This window comes from Anabas testudineus, chromosome 6, assembly GCF_900324465.2.
Source record: "Anabas testudineus chromosome 6, fAnaTes1.2, whole genome shotgun sequence".
Taxonomy (NCBI): Eukaryota; Metazoa; Chordata; class Actinopteri; order Anabantiformes; family Anabantidae; genus Anabas; species Anabas testudineus.
This window is the reverse complement of record NC_046615.1, coordinates 23,449,507-23,468,720: the sequence shown is the minus strand read 5'-3', so window position 1 is coordinate 23,468,720 and position 19,214 is coordinate 23,449,507. Positions and strand designations below refer to the sequence as shown.

The window sequence follows — 19,214 nt, the reverse complement described above, 5'->3', positions numbered from 1 at the left end:
CTCACTGTTTGAATTTTAGGGTGGAGACAAACCCGCTGACGTCTAAGATCTAGTGCTTTTGTCTGAGCCAAAAAGTTGCACTTGAACACATCAGAAGGACAACAGCTGACTCCCGACTGGCGCGTTCAATCTCCACCTGCATACGTTCATGATTCATTCCACATGTTCACGTCCTCATATTGAAACTACGTGAAGATGAAAAATGAGAAGTTGGTGACTCAGATTGTGAGTCGCAGCTCTTAGGGTTGGGTTAGAGTTCAGTTAGTTAAAACTAGTAGTGACCCCACAAATCCTAAACACATTGTGTGTGTGTGTGTGTGTGTGTGTGTGTGTGTGTGTGTGTGTGTGGTAGAGACACAGGGACAGTATCTAGTCATCTCTCCACTGTCCTACATGAACCTTGACGTGTCCTTGTGCAGAACCACTGCAGTGTTTCCTGCGTTCAGCTGGATTTAAAGGAGCAGAATGAATAGAAGTTTTCTGGGACATCTTATATTTGAGTTATAGGAAGTTTAGTTTACAGACATCAGGGACAGAATCTGAGTACATCATGTTTATTATTATTTATAACTCGTGTTACAGAGGACTGAGGCCTTTGAGTTGAGGATTCTTACAAGTTGATTTTTATTATGTCGCGTGATTCGATCGTTTTACATATGAATAATTGACAAAGTAAGAATTTTAAATGGTGTCAGATTTTCCAGATAATGAAGAAGATAAATCTGCAGCAGAATCTTTATTTAAAAACCACATTTATTAGTTCAACTCCAGCTGTAATTGTGCTTTTCTCAGTAGCAGCGAGACACGAGCGAGGGAAACGTTTGCTGAGCTTTAGACACATTTTTGTTGGAGTTCTCACAGCCTGTAAAACTCTGACAGCACTGAAGGTGACACGACTCGTATCTGTGCACAGAGGACTCAGCAAATTCTAGACAACACAGAAAAATCAACCACTCTGCTGGTGTTTGTCGAGGAGATGTGCCACTGTGGCAATTTACTGTGAAGGCCTGAGCTGAGTTGGTTATAAATCATCTCCTGTCTCAACCTGTAATTCCTGCTCCATCAGACCCGACCTGAGGAACCACAGCTGTGTTTACAGAGTCCTGCTGTCTCCGACTCGCTCGGCCTTTCTCACAGATACTGAGACATAAATAAAACAAGAACAGTGAAGCTGTGTGGAGTCATGGCTTTGTCTTACTGTCCATCAACACTGTCTCCTAGAAATGACATATTCAACTAAACTGTAACGTGATTTTTAGTAGATAGTTGATATAAAGCAGGGGTGTCAAACTCAATTGCACAGGGGGCCAAAGTCCAAAACACACTTTAAGTCGCGGGCCGAACAGGATAAACAATTATTGAACACACTGGATAAACATTTATTGAACACACAGGATAAACATTTATTGAACACACTAAACCTTTTAAAAAGAATTTTTTAACATAAACCTTAAATAACTTAAAATATATCCTGTCTAAATTATACAAATTCAAAATATGAACATGCTGCATAACAAAACCTGGAAATATAAATACAATTTGTGCTTTTCAGCAATAACAAATCAAATCCTTCAGTCTTTGCTCTTTGACTTAAAGGTTAAAAACCTAAGTAACAACCGAGGAGTGAAAAATCAAACGGCTCCAGTTTCTCTCCTCCTTCTTCTTCTCTCTTCACACTGTGACACAGTTCTTCACATCATCTGTTGGTTTCTTGTGTTCTTACATTAACAAAGACACATAGAAAAGAGTGTACAGCGTGAGGAATGGATCAGTAAATGAGGGTAATGGACTTTGAGATATTTTCCCAGTGTGTTGCCTATTTCCAGGTTTTTAGGTGTACGAGACCTGGAGAGAGGTCAGAGGTCAGAGATTCACTAGTAAAGCAGCTATTTTATATTATAGGTATTTATAACATGTTTACAAAAATATATATTTACCAGTTATTTATATTTACATATATTATATTTTAGAAACAGTAGGACCGGTGTGGTTATAATCAAGCAAGAATAGTGACTTTAATGTAACACGGTGGTCAACATACCTCTTTTCTGAAATTAGCTGCTGGCATCACATTTCTCAGTTTCAACATTTGGTTTGTGTCTCTGTAAAGTTTTCGTTCAAATATAGGTTCAGATATTTTATTTATACTTTTCACAGTGTCTCAACGTTTGTAGATGAAATTACATCATGGTGTCTAAAACAAAACCTTTAAACTTTCTTTGGAAATGATCATCGTCAAGTTTTATTAACATTTAATAAAACTTCATTTGGGTTTAACTGTAGTGTTGAGTTGTGTTGAAACCAAATCCTGTTTTGCTGCTTAAATTTAAATTTAGTTATTTATCAGACGCTTTAACCAAAGTGACTAAAGTGAGGTACAAAGTAAAATATAAATAATTATATAAAGTTATATATAAGTAATATAAGTTTCTGAGGAGTTCTGTTTTCAAAAAGAGAGAGTGAAGCAGCTGAACATGCAGAAGTTGGTAGTTAGTAGTTAGTACTGTCGTGGAACCACAGAGCTGAAAAGAAAGAGGAGCTGTGGTCGGTAAAGCTCAGTTTGATCATCAGTGAGCCCCCCCAGGCAGAACAATATGTTGATGCTGATGTCGTGTTGTATTGAGGGTCCGGCTGGGAAGAAGAGAACCTCCATCTTGTTAATGATTTGTGTAAAGGCTGGGATCAGTGTGGGTGCAGTTGGGGGTAGGATGTAGAGAACAGGTGGTAAAATAGTGTGAGAGGAGGGTTAATGTCCTCAGAGGAGAGAGATATGCTGTTAATAATATTAATGAATACTTTATTGATCCCCTTGGTTGGACAGCAGTTCGGTACATGTCGGTGTCGTAGACGACTGCTCTACCACCTGAGCTCAGCAGTGAGAGAGGTGGAGGGGGGTGGAGTGGAGGTAGAGCTTGAAACAAAGTTTTAAAGAAGTCTGAAGGTCGTTCCCAGTCGACAGCATCAGATTGTGATAAAACCATAATGATCTTCTTCTGACTGTTCAACTTAAACACATCAGCTCTGTTTGCTCAAATGCAGCACAACACTGAAACCTAAGTTTGACCCTTTGAGCCAATATTTCTTTCTCTGAACAGCTTCCAGGAACGATCAGGAGGATTTTATTTATTTTACTTTCCTGGAAAATTACACAGCTTCGATTTGTGAGCCTTATTACAGCCCCAGTGTGAAGTGAGGCAGCATGTGGAGCCCGGCCGAGTCAACACTGTAAATATTTATAGGTGTTTATCTGCTGGGCTGAGGATTATCAGCTCACAGAGGTACAGTAGCCCCTCGACCTGCACACACTCTGCCCGAAGGTCTGAGGGTGTGTTTATGTGATGATACCACCTCACAAATCCAAAAATTGCTGATCGTATGCTAATCCTCTGCTGTGTTGCTGCACTTCTGTCGCTGCAGAGAACCACTGAGCTCAGACACTGTTTTGTAGAAGGACATGAAAACTAAACACTGTAAAAGAAGGAGATGAAAATAAAGTCACTGTAAGTAAATCAGATCTCTGACCTGCAGGTTTATGACTCATAAGAAAAAAACACCTGTAAATGAACGTGGATTTTAAATGAACCATTTTAACAATACAGTAACAAAACATCTATACATGTATTTTATATATATATACATATATATACATATATACATATATATGTATATATGTATATATATGTTCTGTATTTATCAGAATTAGAAACATAAAACAAAAAAATGAAGAATTTATTTTTCTTTTCTCTAAATTGTAGCCTACATAAAATAAACGGTGGCAGGAACGAGCTGGTTTCCAGTATACGGCTGGTTTAAGTATAAACAAACATACGAACATAAGAACCTCAACAAGCTTCCTGTAGCTACACAACATGAGCTTTAAATCTAAAAAGTTTAATTTCTGTGTTCGATTTACTTCTGTTTTTATTGTCCTGCAGCGTCACCTGTCCTCTGATCCCCAGGTTGCAGAGAGACACTCAATAAACTTGTTACTAAATTTCCCGCCTCTCATTGAAATCTGTCCAGTTCCTGAGGCAGCACAGCCCCAGCTCATGATGCTTCCTCCAGAACTATAATAAAAATGTCCTGTACACTACACACACATTAATAATATCAGGTCTCTTTCTCCTCTTCTATCATTTATCATCTGACGTCCAGTGGTCATATCAGTATTTCTTCCAGAGCTGTGACCTTTGACCTTTCCACTGTTGGTTGCATTTTCAGTGATTAGATTCCCCCGGGACCCCAGACTTGTGAAGCGACTGATCAGTGAGTCTGTTCATAGTAAAAGGGAACACCACGACTGTCTCAGTTTGTGGCGGAGTTCATTTTTATTATTATTATATTTATATTTTTTTGTGTTATTACTTAAGGTGAAGATCAAATCACAGTTTATGACAAATGAATGTTAAAAAACATCAAATTTCAAAGGTTCACTTACTTTTTCTTGCCCCTGTAAGTGTGTATGGCTCAGCCCTACTGAGCAGACGTGTTCTGACTGGTGTTATAGTTCGATTTGACTGAATCCACAGTGGATCATGCTCTTCACTGTGTTTGTTTCATAAACCCTGGACGTGGCTGGAGGATTCTACATTATTACATGTTTTTCATGGCACACATCATCACTTTCCTCAGGCTTTTGAAGTGTAAATGTGTGTCTCCATGCCACTAAAGCATCTTTTCCTCTGACTGGGGGCATGCAGGTGTGTTTATACATGTTTATTTGTTTGTGTGACAGTGAAAAAGATGAAGTGTATTCATGTTTCCCCTGCAGCCGGTCCCCCCTCCAGCTGTAGATGGCTGCTGTGATAGATAGCAGAAGTTGACAGGGAGAGGAAAGGCTGCTCGTCGTCCTCCCCATCACCCGCTCTATCGCTCTCTGCATCAAATTGGAGCTGTCAGTCAACCCTCACCCGCAGCACAACGCACTCTATCAGACCGCGGGAGAAAACACAGCACCGACGCCTGTTAGAGAAAGAGAGAAGATGCAGCAGAGACGAGGGGATGTGGGATTATTTGATCAAATGAAATCAGTACAATAAATCAGTCTATCCTTCAAAGTTCCTGCTCACCTCCAGCAGGCAACTCGGTGAGAACAGCTGCAGCAGGTTTAAGACAAATTCACTTTCAGGTGACTTTCAGCTGCAGCTTTCACTCTCAATTAGTTTCCTTACAGATCATTTTATTACTTTTACAGGAATCAGTTTGATTTTAATTGGCAGGTTGGAGAGAGAACGTCCTTCGGGTAGAGGAGCTGGATTTTAACACTTCAACTGACGTGACTCTCAGCTCCACCTCCATTTGTTCTATTAAAGACAAAAATATAAAGGCTCCATGTTTGGTAACTGTAGTTTTCCACAAAGTAAAATGAGCAGCGTCTCCAGAGATCATCATGGGAATCAACTGCTGTACACTCTGGTGATGAATGTTTACACACTGAGGTAAATTCTCTTAATTAAACGTATTTGCTGATCATTTTTATGTGGATCACAGACGTCTTCTCACACTTATCTGAACCAATATTTTCCTCTTCTACCTGTTCAAAGCAAACGTCAGTTTCAGGGATCAGATGGAGCACTGTGCTGCTCGCTTGCTTGTAGCTTGCTTGTGTTTTTCACCTGTTTGGATCCCTGGACAGGGTTTGGTTTGGTTTTTTGGGACTGGATTAGTTTGTGGATTGATTGTTATCACAACGCTTTATAAATATTCCTCTGTGTGTGTGATCATTCTACCAGACTGTAAATAAGCCTGTTGATTCATAAGAAACTTCACAGTGTAGTTCACAAACATTTCTGCTGAAGTTCTTACAGTGACAAAGTATTAATTTGTCATGAAACGTGATCTGATCTCCATCATTCATAGATGAAGATCAGATCAAAAGGTTCACATACTTTTTCTTGCCACATATAAAGTTGTGCTTTAGTCCAAAAGGACCCAGATGTTATGAAATTCGTTCCTGAGAATGGACGGACAGATGGATCATGATCCCGGTGGTGCTGAGCCTCTGTGAACAGCTTAGTGTCGTCACTACATGATGAATATGTCGACACACACACTCACACATTTCCAGCAGGTGTCAGAAGTGAAACCTTCTCATTGGAAGATGAATGAGAGAGGATAGGACGATGAGTGATGACCTAACTGTTCACACGCTGACTGTCCCGTCATTGCCGCTCTTTAGTATTCAGGCCTTTGGGTCGACTGTAATTGCATCACATTGATACTGCCGCTCTAAGAGTTGCATATTTTCATATTAGACTTCTTCCTCCATTAGTGTGATTGGCATGTTCAACCTTTAACTGCAGGAAGAGCAGGCAGCAGGTGATCTGTAACAACTAAGTCCTACGTTTCCCAGAATTCCCTCAACTACCTTCAAAGCAGACGTGGACTTGCAGCTGTTGTAAAGACAGAAACAAACGGTTGGAAATTATAATTCGACAGATTTGTTTTTCATTTAAGTGCCAGGTGTGAGATGATGGATGAAAAAGTCGATAGTGAGTTATTTATTCATGTGAAGCTGAGAACAGATCGTTCACACACGCTTTCGCTCAGTATAGTACAAAATATTAATCATACATACTAAACTGAAGATGAATTATCAAACCGTGGTGGAAAGAATGTACAGTCAGGTTCATAATTATTGGAACAATAATGAGTTTTTCTTCTGTAAACTCAAGGCTGTGAGTGAAGTCGAGACTTTGAGCTTTAATCTAAAGGGTTTGACAAAACTGTGGCATTGACCATTCAGGAATGATCGCTGTTTTCATACACATTAGAGCTCATAAAAAATAGAACAAGTGGATGACAGGCAGTTGCGTGGCCAGGGGTGTCCTGTTCCCTCACTACTCTGTGGCTAATCAAGCACATAAAAGACCTGGATGTGGTTCTGAGTGTTCCATTAGCATGTGGTTGCTCTTCACTTGAGTCCAAAGAGGTGTTGATGGAAGTGAAGGAGGCTGAAAAAACAAAGTAAACCACCAAACATCAGATATCAGAAACACTGGGAGTGACTGGGACAACAGTTTGGAATTAACTGGCAGCTCAGCAACAGCAAAAGGCCTGAAAGAAAGTGCAAACCACTCAGGAACAGAAAGACCAGATTAGATACAGACACACCTACAAACCCTGATTAGTTCTGGAATCAGATTCTTTGGGCTGATGAAACCAAGATTAACAAGTACCAAGATGATGGGAAGAGAAAAGTATGGAAAAGGAAAAGCTCATCATCTGCAAACATGGTGGCGGAAGTGTTATGGTATGGGCATGTACGGCTGCACATGGAACAAGCAGACTGGTGTTTATTAATGACCTGACTGCTGATAAAGGTATCATTGGTATTGTTGGAGGCTACACAGCAGAGAAACTCAGCACTGTGCATTCTTTATTTGTTCTTCAACTGGTTTAATACTTTTTATCTAAATTACTTCACAGACTTCATCGTAAACAAGGAATCTGTCCATAAATTACTCTCCACTTCATTACTGAAATAAAACAGTCACGATACAAATGAGCAGCATGTTCCTGCAGAAACATAGCAGAGCCTCAGGCAGTGGTGCATCATGGGACTCTGTGTGTGTGTGTTTTAACACTTGTGTGTTTTGCAGGGTCTTTGACTACCAACGTGTCCCCTCTTCAGTCCCCGTGGATCCTAGTCCGGTCAAACGGACACGCCCTTCATCTTCCTCCTCCTCTTCTTCCTCGCCAGCAGCTCTGAGGATGAAGCGCAGCAGAGCATCCAGCAAGAGCAGCAACACACACACGTCGTCCTCCAGCAGCAGCAAGGCCAAATGTAAGAGATGGTGTATTCACACAACTCATTTACTGGAGAGCCCGACTCCCTCTAAAAGTCTTTACAGTCCTTACACTTTGTTGTTCACATTTGTGTCATGAACTTAACAACTCTCTCTGTTTGGGCCACTAATGGTGAATCATGCATCTTATAGCTATAACGAGGACAAACGTGATTAACATGAACAAAACGTATTGAAAATTCCAGCTTTTAAAACTGTGGAACATCAAAACTAAGTTGAAATAAGGTTTTTGTTTTGTGTCGCTGTTGCTCAGCAACCTCTTATTTATCTTATGAGACTAAAAAAACAACTAAATTCTATTTATGACTAACTGCATGAAGAGTCCATTCTTCTCTCCTCTACAATATTTCTGCATTTACGTGTTAATAACATGCGTTATGCTGTTGTTATCTTCTAACATGAACCTACGTGTGTCGTATTTCATCTCAACAAAGCCAACATCCTAACTTCTTTGTCTTATGCTTATCTTTTCCAAAAGTATTTACTGTATGTTAAGTTCGGTTTTATGTGAGATCCACGTGACTGTGGCACCAAATGAAATCAGAATAACTGGGGTTGTGACTGGTGTAAAGTGTAAAAAGTGCCGAGTGTAAAGGGTGAAAAGAAATATGAGGAGTGAGTGAGTGTCCCGTGGCAGTTTGTGTGCATGTGAATGTTAAAAAGCTTTTAATCGCTGAGGGCTGAGACTCCACAGTCTGCTGATGATAGGGGTCATACGTCGGGGTGTTAAACACGTCAGCCCTCTCCAATTAAATGCTTTTAAATTTGAAACCACAGAAGAAACTTGGACCAGTTGTTACCACTTGAACACATTTGTGACCATAACATTTAGCTTTTTCAAACTCTCTTTCAACCTGTGACCAACACAAGCGCCTGTGGAAACCTGGAGCTCTCCGAGGATGTTTCCTCTCCAAGACCCTGTACATGTTATCTCCTGCTCGTGTGACGGCTCGTCTCGGTGCTAAGGCCCCAGGGTGCAGGAGAGAAGATGGGTGAAGGGAGGCGCCAGATGGTCTCTTCATTAAAAGCTTCTGTACCGCAGGGCTCCCCTCCCTGCTATAACCCAGCTGAGCCTATCAGCACTTGCAATTAGACTGAGTTAATAGTGCATGGCAAATAAGAATTGTTTATACTAGTTTATTACAAGCCCTAATAGTTTTTACTGCGCCCCATCACAACGAAATTAGATTGCCTTTGCAAGCTTCCGAGGTCGAAAAGCTTTCAGGAGTGAAGTAGTTTTCAGGGTTGTTTGGTGAGAGGTACGTTACAGAGCGCAGGGAGGGTGAAGCCTCCTGTGGTGGAGGGAGGTGGAGGTGGGAGTGAGACACTGAAGGCTTGATGATTGTAGGGTCACTGGATGTGATGCAGCTGTGAAACTACACTCTGGTCAATAAGTGTGTTTCAAGTCCACACATCACAACACAGTCACGATGGAGGAAGTCTCCATGGTTCGTTCTGCTGTGTGGCTACGCAGACAGAGGAACTCAGATCCTCCACCTCCTGTGGACGAACTCTTCATTTGCTTAAATGATATTCACGTCGACCTCCTTCACCCCTCTCTCTCTGTCTCTCTGCAGTGAAGATGGCTCAGCTTCTCGCCATAAAGAGGGAACTGACAGTGATCAAGGTTCAGATCGACGGCCTGTTGGACTGTGTCGACAAGATGGACAAACAGAGGAAGGACTGCTCAGGTACAGACAGCGAATGGCGGGAGGGCTTTTTCTTAACATGCTTAAATTCATTGTCAATTAGACATTTGTGCTAAATTTGAAGAAATTAGCTCCATGTGATTTTGAGATATAACATGACGGCACAGAAACATGAGGCCTCTGGAGGCAGAGGTCAGACCTACTGGTTTACCTGTGTTCAAAGTGCAAAGGTTTCACTGAGAGACGTTAATGAAGCCGCAACTGCAACTGTTGTAAGGTCAACTACAGAATGTTAATAAATCTGAAAGAGGCCAGTTTCTGATTCATTTAGACCTCATGTTTCATATTTCATATTTCATATTTCATGTTTCATATTTCATATTTCATGTTTCACGTTTCACGTTTCATGTCATATTTCATATTTCATGTTTCATATTTCATGTTTCATGTTTCATGTTTCATATTTCATGTTTCATGTTTCATATTTCATATTTCATGTTTCATGTTTCATATTTCATATTTCATGTTTCATGTTTCATGTTTCATATTTCATGTTTTATATTTCATATTTCATGTTTCATGTTTCATGTTTCATGTTTCATATTTCATATTTCATGTTTCATGTTTCATGTTTCATGTTTCATATTTCATGTTTCATGTTTCATATTTCATGTTTCATATTTCATATTTCATGTTTCATGTTTCATATTTCATGTTTCATGTTTCATATTTCATGTTTCATGTTTCATATTTCATATTTCATGTTTCATGTTTCATATTTCATGTTTCATGTTTCATGTTTCATGTTTCATGTTTCATATTTCATGTTTCATGTTTCATATTTCATGTTTCATATTTCATGTTTCATGTTTCATATTTCATATTTCATGTTTCATGTTTCATATTTCATGTTTCATATTTCATGTTTCATGTTTCATATTTCATATTTCATGTTTCATGTTTCATATTTCATGTTTCATATTTCATGTTTCATGTTTCATGTTTCATATTTCATATGTCATGTTTCATGTTTCATATTTCATGTTTCATATTTCATGTTTCATGTTTCATATTTCATATTTCATGTTTCATATTTCATATTTCATGTTTCATGTTTCATATTTCATGTTTCATGTTTCATATTTCATGTTTCATGTTTCATATTTCATATTTCATGTTTCATGTTTCATATTTCATATTTCATGTTTCGTGTTTCATATTTCATGTTTTCATGTTTCATATTTCATGTTCTATTATTTCATGTTTCATATTTCATGTTTCATTTTTCATGTTTCATATTTCATGTTTCATATTTCATGTTTCATTTTTCATGTTTCATGTTTCATATTTCATGTTTCATATTTCATGTTTCATATTTCATGTTTCATATTTCATATTTCATGTTTCATATTTCATGTTTCATTTTTCATGTTTCATGTTTCATATTTCATGTTTCATATTTCATGTTTCATATTTCATGTTTCATATTTCATATTTCATGTTTCATATTTCATGTTTCATTTTTCATGTTTCATGTTTCATATTTCATGTTTCATATTTCATGTTTCATATTTCATATTTCATGTTTCATATTTCATATTTCATGTTTCATATTTCACGTTTCATGTTTCATGTTTCATATGTCATATTTCATATTTCACGTTTCATGTTTCATATTTCATGTTTCATGTTTCATATTTCATGTTTCATATTTCATGTTTCATGTTTCATGTTTCATATTTCATATTTCATATTTCATGTTTCATGTTTCATATTTCATGTTTCATGTTTCATGTTTCATGTTTCATATTTCATGTTTCATGTTTCATTTTTCATGTTTCATGTTTCATGTTTCATATTTCATGTTTCATGTTTCATATTTCATGTTTCATATTTCATGTTTCATGTTTCATTTTTCATTTTTCATGTTTCATATTTCATGTTTCATGTTTCATGTTTCATATTTCATGTTTCATTTTTCACGTTTCACGTTTCATATTTCATATTTCATGTTTCATTTTTCATTTTTCATTTTTCACGTTTCATGTTTCATGTTTCATATGTCATATGTCATATTTCATATTTCACGTTTCATGTTTCATATTTCATGTTTCATGTTTCATATTTCATGTTTCATATTTCATGTTTCATGTTTCATGTTTCATATGTCATATTTCATGTTTCATGTTTCATGTTTCATATGTCATATTTCATGTTTCATGTTTCATATTTCATATTTCATGTTTCATGTTTCATATTTCATGTTTCATGTTTCATGTTTCATTTTTCACGTTTCACGTTTCACGTTTCATATTTCATATTTCATGTTTCATATTTCGTATTTCATGTTTCATTTTTCATTTTTCACCTGTTGCAAACACGTTCACCTCAAGCTTTCGACCTCTGATTATGTGAAACAGTGACTTCACAAAAGTACATGTGTAACATCTGAAAACGACAAACAGAGGACGGGGCTCTCAGATTCTCTTTTACTGACTGATAACTTACAGTTTTAATAAACATGTAATCTGTCAGCGTGACTCCATCACTTCAGAGGTGGGTGACACTGATAGAGACCCCAGTTTATTAAAAGAACAATATCAGCCTCACACATGAGTCTGATCAGGTTTAATCCACCCAGAGAAATGATCTGTGTGTCGTTTGGTGATGCACAGCGAGTTGCTGTGTTTACCATCAGATGTGATCTGCTATCACGCTGCATCTGTGAGTAATGGTTCAATGACAAAACTGCCGCCAGTGGAGCGTGGATTATGACAGCGTGGTAAACAGCGATAAACACCGGCCTCATAACCTTTCATAAGCTCCCCTTCAGCGCTCAGGAGTTATCTTGTCGTCAACTAACTCTGCGAGTGTGTGTGTGTGTGTGTGTTGTGTTATTTCTCTTCCTCGGTAGAAGAAGGATAAAAAAGATGAGGAAATTATCCAAAGTGACGTGTTGATCTTCTTCCTTTCTGTAGATGATTGAATTTTTTGCACTCGACAGTTTAGAGCCTGTAAGAAAAACCTACGCTCAGTTTATTAGGAAAAGAAAGTAAAATAAAAACCGTTCTTCATGAAGGTGATAATGTTCACTGTTTGTTTGGACTGTTTTACAGAGGTGTTGATTCAACTGTAGCATCATCATGGAGAACGTGGTTACAAGGCCACTAATAAAACCAAAGAGCTCTCAGAAACTATCCTCATCAATAAAGGAGCACAAGCAGCTAATCCACAGAAAAGACAGGAAATCTAACACAACTCAAATTTAACTAATAAACCCCCAAACGACCCCTGACTCGAGGGAACCAACGTAGAGACATAATCATACATAGCAGTGGTTCGATACCGCGCTCCTTTGTACTGAGAATGATTCATATTTGTCTGTGTTCAGTGTTTCAGGTGAAAATAAACAAACTAATAAATAAAATAAAAACAATAGTCACACTATACCTCTTTAACCTTATTAATGACACTTCTCCAGTGTTTTACTGTCACTTGCATTCAGCTGTATTAAACCTCATTATGTTCCAGTGGGACTGAACAGAAATACATCTGTCAAGTCAGCACTTTACTGCACCAGGTTCAGGACAGACACAAAAACCCTGATGGTCAAAACAGCTGCAGAGAAACATACGCTGTGATTTTATTATACAGCCAATGAATGTGTGTGTGTGTGTGTGTGTGTGTTTCAGAGCGTCCTCAGAGCAGAGACCCGAGTGTGTCGGACTCTCCACACCGAGGTTCAGTCAGCAGTTTGGAGAGAGAAAGTCCTGAACCAGGAGAGGCCAGCGAGGACGAGTCGCTGCACTACCAGCACTACTACCCCCACAGCTTCACCCACAGGGTAAATATGTAAAACTCTACTTCTACAACCGTAGCTCCCGTCAGCAGTGGAAACCCATTAGGTCCAGAAACAGCAAAGCCCTGATGGGATGAGGTTCTCTGAGTTTGGAGTCTCCAGAAAACACAGAAACGTTCTTGTCTGTCCACAGAACCTTCTTCCACCCTTCTAGTTTATCCACATGTCCCTGAAGAAACTGTAGAGGAGCAGCAGAGCAGTGGCTCTTCAGGTTAGGCGTTAGCCGGGACTCGGTGTGACCTCCTGGACTATTTCACGTCTCGCTCTGTGATATTTGGTCATAACAACGATGCTGAATGTTCTTTATATGTACAGTCCGTCTGTTAGTACAACTGGTAAAGTCCAGACTCTTTAGAAAAGGCGGCTGGTTAGTGTAGTGGTAACATCACCACCTCCCATGTGGGAGACTGGGATTCAAAACCCAGCTGTGGTCTACCTCCAGTAGGGGTCCTTAGGCAAGACCTCCTCATGCTGCCCTGCCTGCCTTTGTACCGATTTGAAAGTTGTTTTGGATAAAAGCGTCTACTCAATTGTAGAAATCCTTTCCAGCCTGGTGAGAATGAACAACTCTTCTTCAGAGGTTTTTAAAACCACCTTCACCTCTCGAGCTGTGACTCACTTCTACTGATTCTGTTTTAAGTCATATTTAAGCTGAACTAGCAGCTTCTCTAATTAAAGGTGGTGTAACACTGCCCTCTGGTGGATTATTAATGATCAATAACAAGTCAGTTCGACACAGAGATCGTTTGTATTTATCACTATTTCCATGATCACTCTGTTGCTGCTGGATCAGTTACTGACGCAGCTTTTAATCAGTGTTGTTGTTAAACTAAAGAGAATGAAGAGGACATTTATCTGGGGGCCTTCACCCGTCCTTATAATAACCTCTGCCATGTAGAAAACTTTCCGTGTGTTTCTTTCTCTGCAGAGATTGTTCCAAAGACAATTTGCATAATCTGTGGTGGACGATGTGTTTACTGTTACCTTGCAGGTCTTTTTATTCAGCACCTCACTGAAGCGGATCAGCCGAGCGGAAGAACAGAACGGTGCCTTCGGTGTTTCTGTGTCTTTACAGGGAAACATAATGATATAGAATTAGCCTGCAGGCTTCCTACCTGCCTGACAGAGCGATGCTGCCTCATTAATCTGAGCGGAGGCAGAGAACAGACCAGCACTTAATCTGCTGCATTGTTCGTCTGACAGGAAGGAGCCCAGTGTGTGTGAATAGGAAAGTGTGTTGGCAATAATCATTTGTCTCTCGGTGTGTCTGTGTGCAGCAAAGTGTGTTATTATGAACAGGAAATGAGCATTTATGATGGTGAGGGGGAGGAGAGGGACGGACATGTTAATGAAGGCTAACTGCAGTGTGTTTTAATTAACCTAGTGTTTATTTAAGAGCTGCTTCCTCTGTGTTTCCAGATAAAGCAGCATCCGTCTGACCTGGAGGACGACCTGTGAAGCTGCGGCTCAGGTAGGAACTCCAACAACCACACGGGTGGAGTTAGCACACAACAGGAGAACAGGCGTGTGGTGTGGAGAGGTTGTGGTGCATCAATGAACAGACATTTATTTACACCATCATCAGGTTAAGGAGGTGCAGCCTCACCAGTAGTGGAACAGTTGGAGGGTGTAGTTTCAATTCAAGAGATTCAAGAGATTCAAAAAACTTTATTGATCCCAGAGGGAAATTGTTTTGCCTCATTACCATTTTTCTCAAAACAGACAGAAAGAAAAGGAACCACAACCAGGAAAGATCCAACACCAACATAAATACACAAACATAAATACACAATAACATCAATACCGAAAAACTCAATATATATACAGAATATGTAAATATATATACAGAATATGTAAATAGATAAAGTTTGATGTTCAGGGTGCCACTACACAGGAATCATCTTCCTCCATTGGACCCTGTCCTCTACATCCATAAATCTCCTCTCTGCTCTTCTTCTACACCTCCTGTCTGGCAGCTCCAACCTCAGCATCTGTTTACCGATATGTTCCCAGTCTCTCCACCTCAGTCTGACTCGTAACCTTTGACCCTCCGTCCTTAAAGTCCTGTAGCTTCTTTACCTCTGCTCCTCTTCACACCTCCACCTCTCTAGATCTTCCTCCACCTCCTTCCTGCTCTCCCACAGTGTCATCTCCACACATCATAGTCCATGGAGATATCCGTCTAACCTCCTCTGTCAGCCTGTCCATCAGCAGACCAAGTTAGGGGCTCAGAGCAGATCCTTGATGTAGACCCACCTCCACCTTGAGCTCCTCCCTCACACCTTCAGCTCACCACTGTCTTACAGCTCTCATACATGTCCTGCACTACTCTCACATCCTTCTTTGACACTCCAGACTTCCTCGTACGAACCACAGCTCCTCTCTCTCTGCTCTCTTTGTCCATCTCTGTACTTCTCCATCAGTAAATATTTCATCAGTTGAACTCTCTCTAAGCATGAAACCATATCTCTGCTCACAAACACTCACCTCTTCCCTCAGCCTACTGTAGCTTCCACTACTCTATGGTTCATCAGCTTCATTCCTCGACATCCTCTCACTCTCCAGGATCTTGTTAAACAAACTCTGCTCTTATCAACCTCTACCTTCACCTTACTCTGCGTCTCCCTGTCTTCTCTCTTCAGTCCTCTGTGTCCCACTTCTTCTTATCTCACCTCTTTCTCTGTTTACACACCTGGACTCCCTCATTCCACCAAGTCTCCACTTTCCACTTCCCTGATAACAGACCAACCACCCTCCTACCGACCTTCAGCCGTCTAGTGAACAGCTTGAACCACAATTATAAAATCCCTAACTGTTGATTGTGCTATAATGATGTTTTATAATGATGATGTTTCCAAGCAGCGTGGAGATTCTCAGTCACTCAGATCACATGTGTCAAAGGTACAAAGATGAGACCTGAAACGTTCTCAAGAACCTGAGGCCAATGAAGTCCCAGTGCCTCTGAGTAGGATTTAATTATATCATGAACGAACTTTATCACCGTTTGTTTGTTGTTCTTATTGTCATTTTATAATGACGAGAGAGAGATGAGAGTATTTCTTAAATTAGTGCACGTTTGGATATAATAAATGAGAAAAGTGTTTTTAAATTAGGGACGTACGACAATAATCTGTTGTATAACACTGGATTGGTTCTCACAAATATATCATATACTAATTATTAATGAACATACAAGATTCAGGGCAGTGGTTGATTTCATGTCAGTTGGATGTAAAATCAAAATTCTCCACATATTGCCTTGTTCACAATATACAGAATATGTCAATAAACAATCGTATCTTAAATGCAGAAGTTCCCCAAAGGTCAGGTTAAATAAATAAATGAAGGCAACAAGGATATAGGTTATAACATGATGGTGAAGACGTCTGTTTGACCGTCTGCCGGTCATTGTTCATGTTTCAGTCTCTGCTCGCGTTGAATTCTGTTTGTGTTTGTTTTCCAGAAACAGACGCTTGAATTGAAAACAGCTGGGATGGAAGATGCTTCAAGGAGGTGTTGTTCTAAACCCGAATCTGTCACCATCCGCACGTCGCTGTCAGTTTGTTGCAGCTTCTCAGTCCAACTGGACTTAGACGAATTTAGTTTTGGTTTAGTTTTGTGTTTAAGAATAGTTCAACATCTCACTAATAGTATTTTTCTGGTTTCTACTAAATCTTCTTTACTAAAAAGATCCTGACCCTGTTGATCACAGGAACGTCCCACGTTGGACTCCACTGGTCTCTGTTAATAAAGTCAGCAGCTGGCTTCTTATCACCGCTTCATTTTCATCATCGTGTGTAATCAGCTGTGAACAGCGTCACATTATGGTTCAATGTTAAAGACACCGTGAGCTCAGTTTTACGACTTTCTGGGTGAATCGCTGCTGAATTCACTCCGGAAATTGGTTTTAAAATAAAATATGAACATATTATGAAGTGTGAAATGAAAATGACATGAAGTGGATGTTAAAGGTTAAACGTTGTCAAGACGAGCTGGTAGTTTATCAGTTTATCAGGAGCTGAGAGGACTAGTTCAGACATTTAACCACTTAAATGTATTTGTGCCGATGAAAGTGTTTGGTTAGCTTAATAGTTTAAGCAGCTAAACACTCAGTAAGCCAGTATAACATTTGTTCTTAAGCCAGTAAACTGATCTGTGTAATCAGGTTTTTACATTTTCTTCTTGGTTCAGGTGTTAAAATGAATTAAAACTGAAGAATCATTTACAGTTTTACATTTACATTTAGTCATTTAGCAGACGCTTTTATCCAAAGCGACTTACAAGTGAGGAACAAGGCAAGCAAACAAAATCTAAGTCAAGAAGAAACAACATCAAAGCAAAGTGCTATTGAAAAAGTGTTTCTGTTTCAAGAGATGTTAGAAAGGGTAGAATTTTTTTTTTTTTTATTTAAGTGCAAAGGAAGATGCAGAAGAGTTCTGTTTTCAGCAGTTTTTTAAAGATTGCAAGTGAGGTGGCTGAGCGTGCAGAGATAGGCAGCTCATTCCACCATCTTGGGATCACTGAGCTGAACAGTTTTCCTTGGTGTCGACTGTGTGGTGCTGGTACCACCAGACGACGTTCCCTGGTTGAGCGCAGTGGACGGGAGGGGATGTAGACCTAAATGATTGAACTGAGATAAGATGGAGCTGTGGAGTTAACCACTCTGTAGGCAAGAGACAGAGCTTTGAACTTGATCCTTGCAGCCACAGGAAGCCAGTGCAAAGATCTGATAGCGGTGTGACATGAGACCTTTTAGGTTGATTAAAAATGAGGCGTGCTGCCGCATTTTGGATCATCTGGAGGGGTTTGGTCGTGGATGCCGGTAAACCCATCAGTAGTGCATTGCAGTAATCCAGGCGAGATAAGATCAACGCCTGTACAATGAGTTGGGTTGTGTACTCCGTCAGATAGGGTCTGATCTTTCTGATATTGTGGAGGGCATATCTACACGACCTAGCGACTGTGGCGATGTGATCTGTGAAGGTCAGCTGGTCGTCAATGATGACCCCCAGGTTTCTGGCTGACTTAGTAGGGGCAATCACTGCAGATCCAATGTTAATGCTGATGTTGTGTTGAGTTGAAGGTCTGGCAGGGAAGACTAGAAGTTCAGTTTTGGGTATGTTGAGTTGAAGGTGTCTTTTTCTCATCCAGGCAGAGATGTCAGAGAGACAGGCAGAGATGCGAGATGAGACAGTTGAGTCATCCGGCGGAAAAGACAGGAAGAGCTGTGTGTCATCTGCATAGCAGTGATAAGAAAAGCCATGAGAACGGATGATAGAGCCTAGAGAAGAAGTATAGATTGAAAAAAGAAGAGGACCAAGGACTGAGCCCTGCGGTACACCAGTGGAGAGGTTATGAGAGTCAGAGACACGGCCCTGCCAGGATACCTTAGAGGTTCGTTTGGACAAGTATGACCGAAGCCAGACTAGAGCTGATCCAGAGATGCCCAGGTCTGAGAGTGCAGTCATGAGAATCTGATGGTTCACAGTGTCAAAGGCTGCAGATAGATCTAATAGAATAAGGACAGAAGAGTTACCTGCAGCTTTTGCCACCCGTAGGGAATCCACAACAGTCAGAAGTGCCGTCTCTGTGGAGTGACCACTCTTGAAGCCAGACTGATTGACATCAAGGAGGTTATTCCGGGAAAGAATCAGCTTCATATTTGTTAACAGTTCGAGTTAGTTGAGAGTTTAGCAGCTAAACACTTTAACATGTGCATGTTAACAGAACTGTTGAGCAGCTTAAAGAGTGATGTTCATGTTAGAAACATAAACCCAGAGACCGGAGACCAGAGACCGGAGACCGGAGACCAGAGACCAGAGACCGGAAACCAGAGATCAGAGACCGGACCTGCTGCTGTGTTGTTGGATCTGGAAATCAGCACTAATTTATGTGTGT

The 19,214-nt window shown here is 39.9% G+C and overlaps 1 protein-coding gene across 1 annotated transcript in view; it reads left to right on the top strand.

The window, feature by feature from the left end:
- The window catches only part of LOC113165437 (serine/arginine repetitive matrix protein 2-like), a 33,412-nt gene extending 16,139 nt beyond the window's left edge, over window positions 1-17,273 (top strand). The window contains exons 5-9 of the mRNA XM_026364894.1: window positions 7,602-7,786; window positions 9,386-9,499; window positions 13,150-13,301; window positions 14,736-14,787; window positions 16,780-17,273. Coding sequence (XP_026220679.1) covers window positions 7,602-7,786; window positions 9,386-9,499; window positions 13,150-13,301; window positions 14,736-14,774 — 490 coding nt within the window. The 3' untranslated portion in view covers window positions 14,775-14,787; window positions 16,780-17,273. The remainder of the gene's footprint in view (window positions 1-7,601; window positions 7,787-9,385; window positions 9,500-13,149; window positions 13,302-14,735; window positions 14,788-16,779) is intronic.
- Window positions 17,274-19,214: the final 1,941 nt, after the last annotated feature.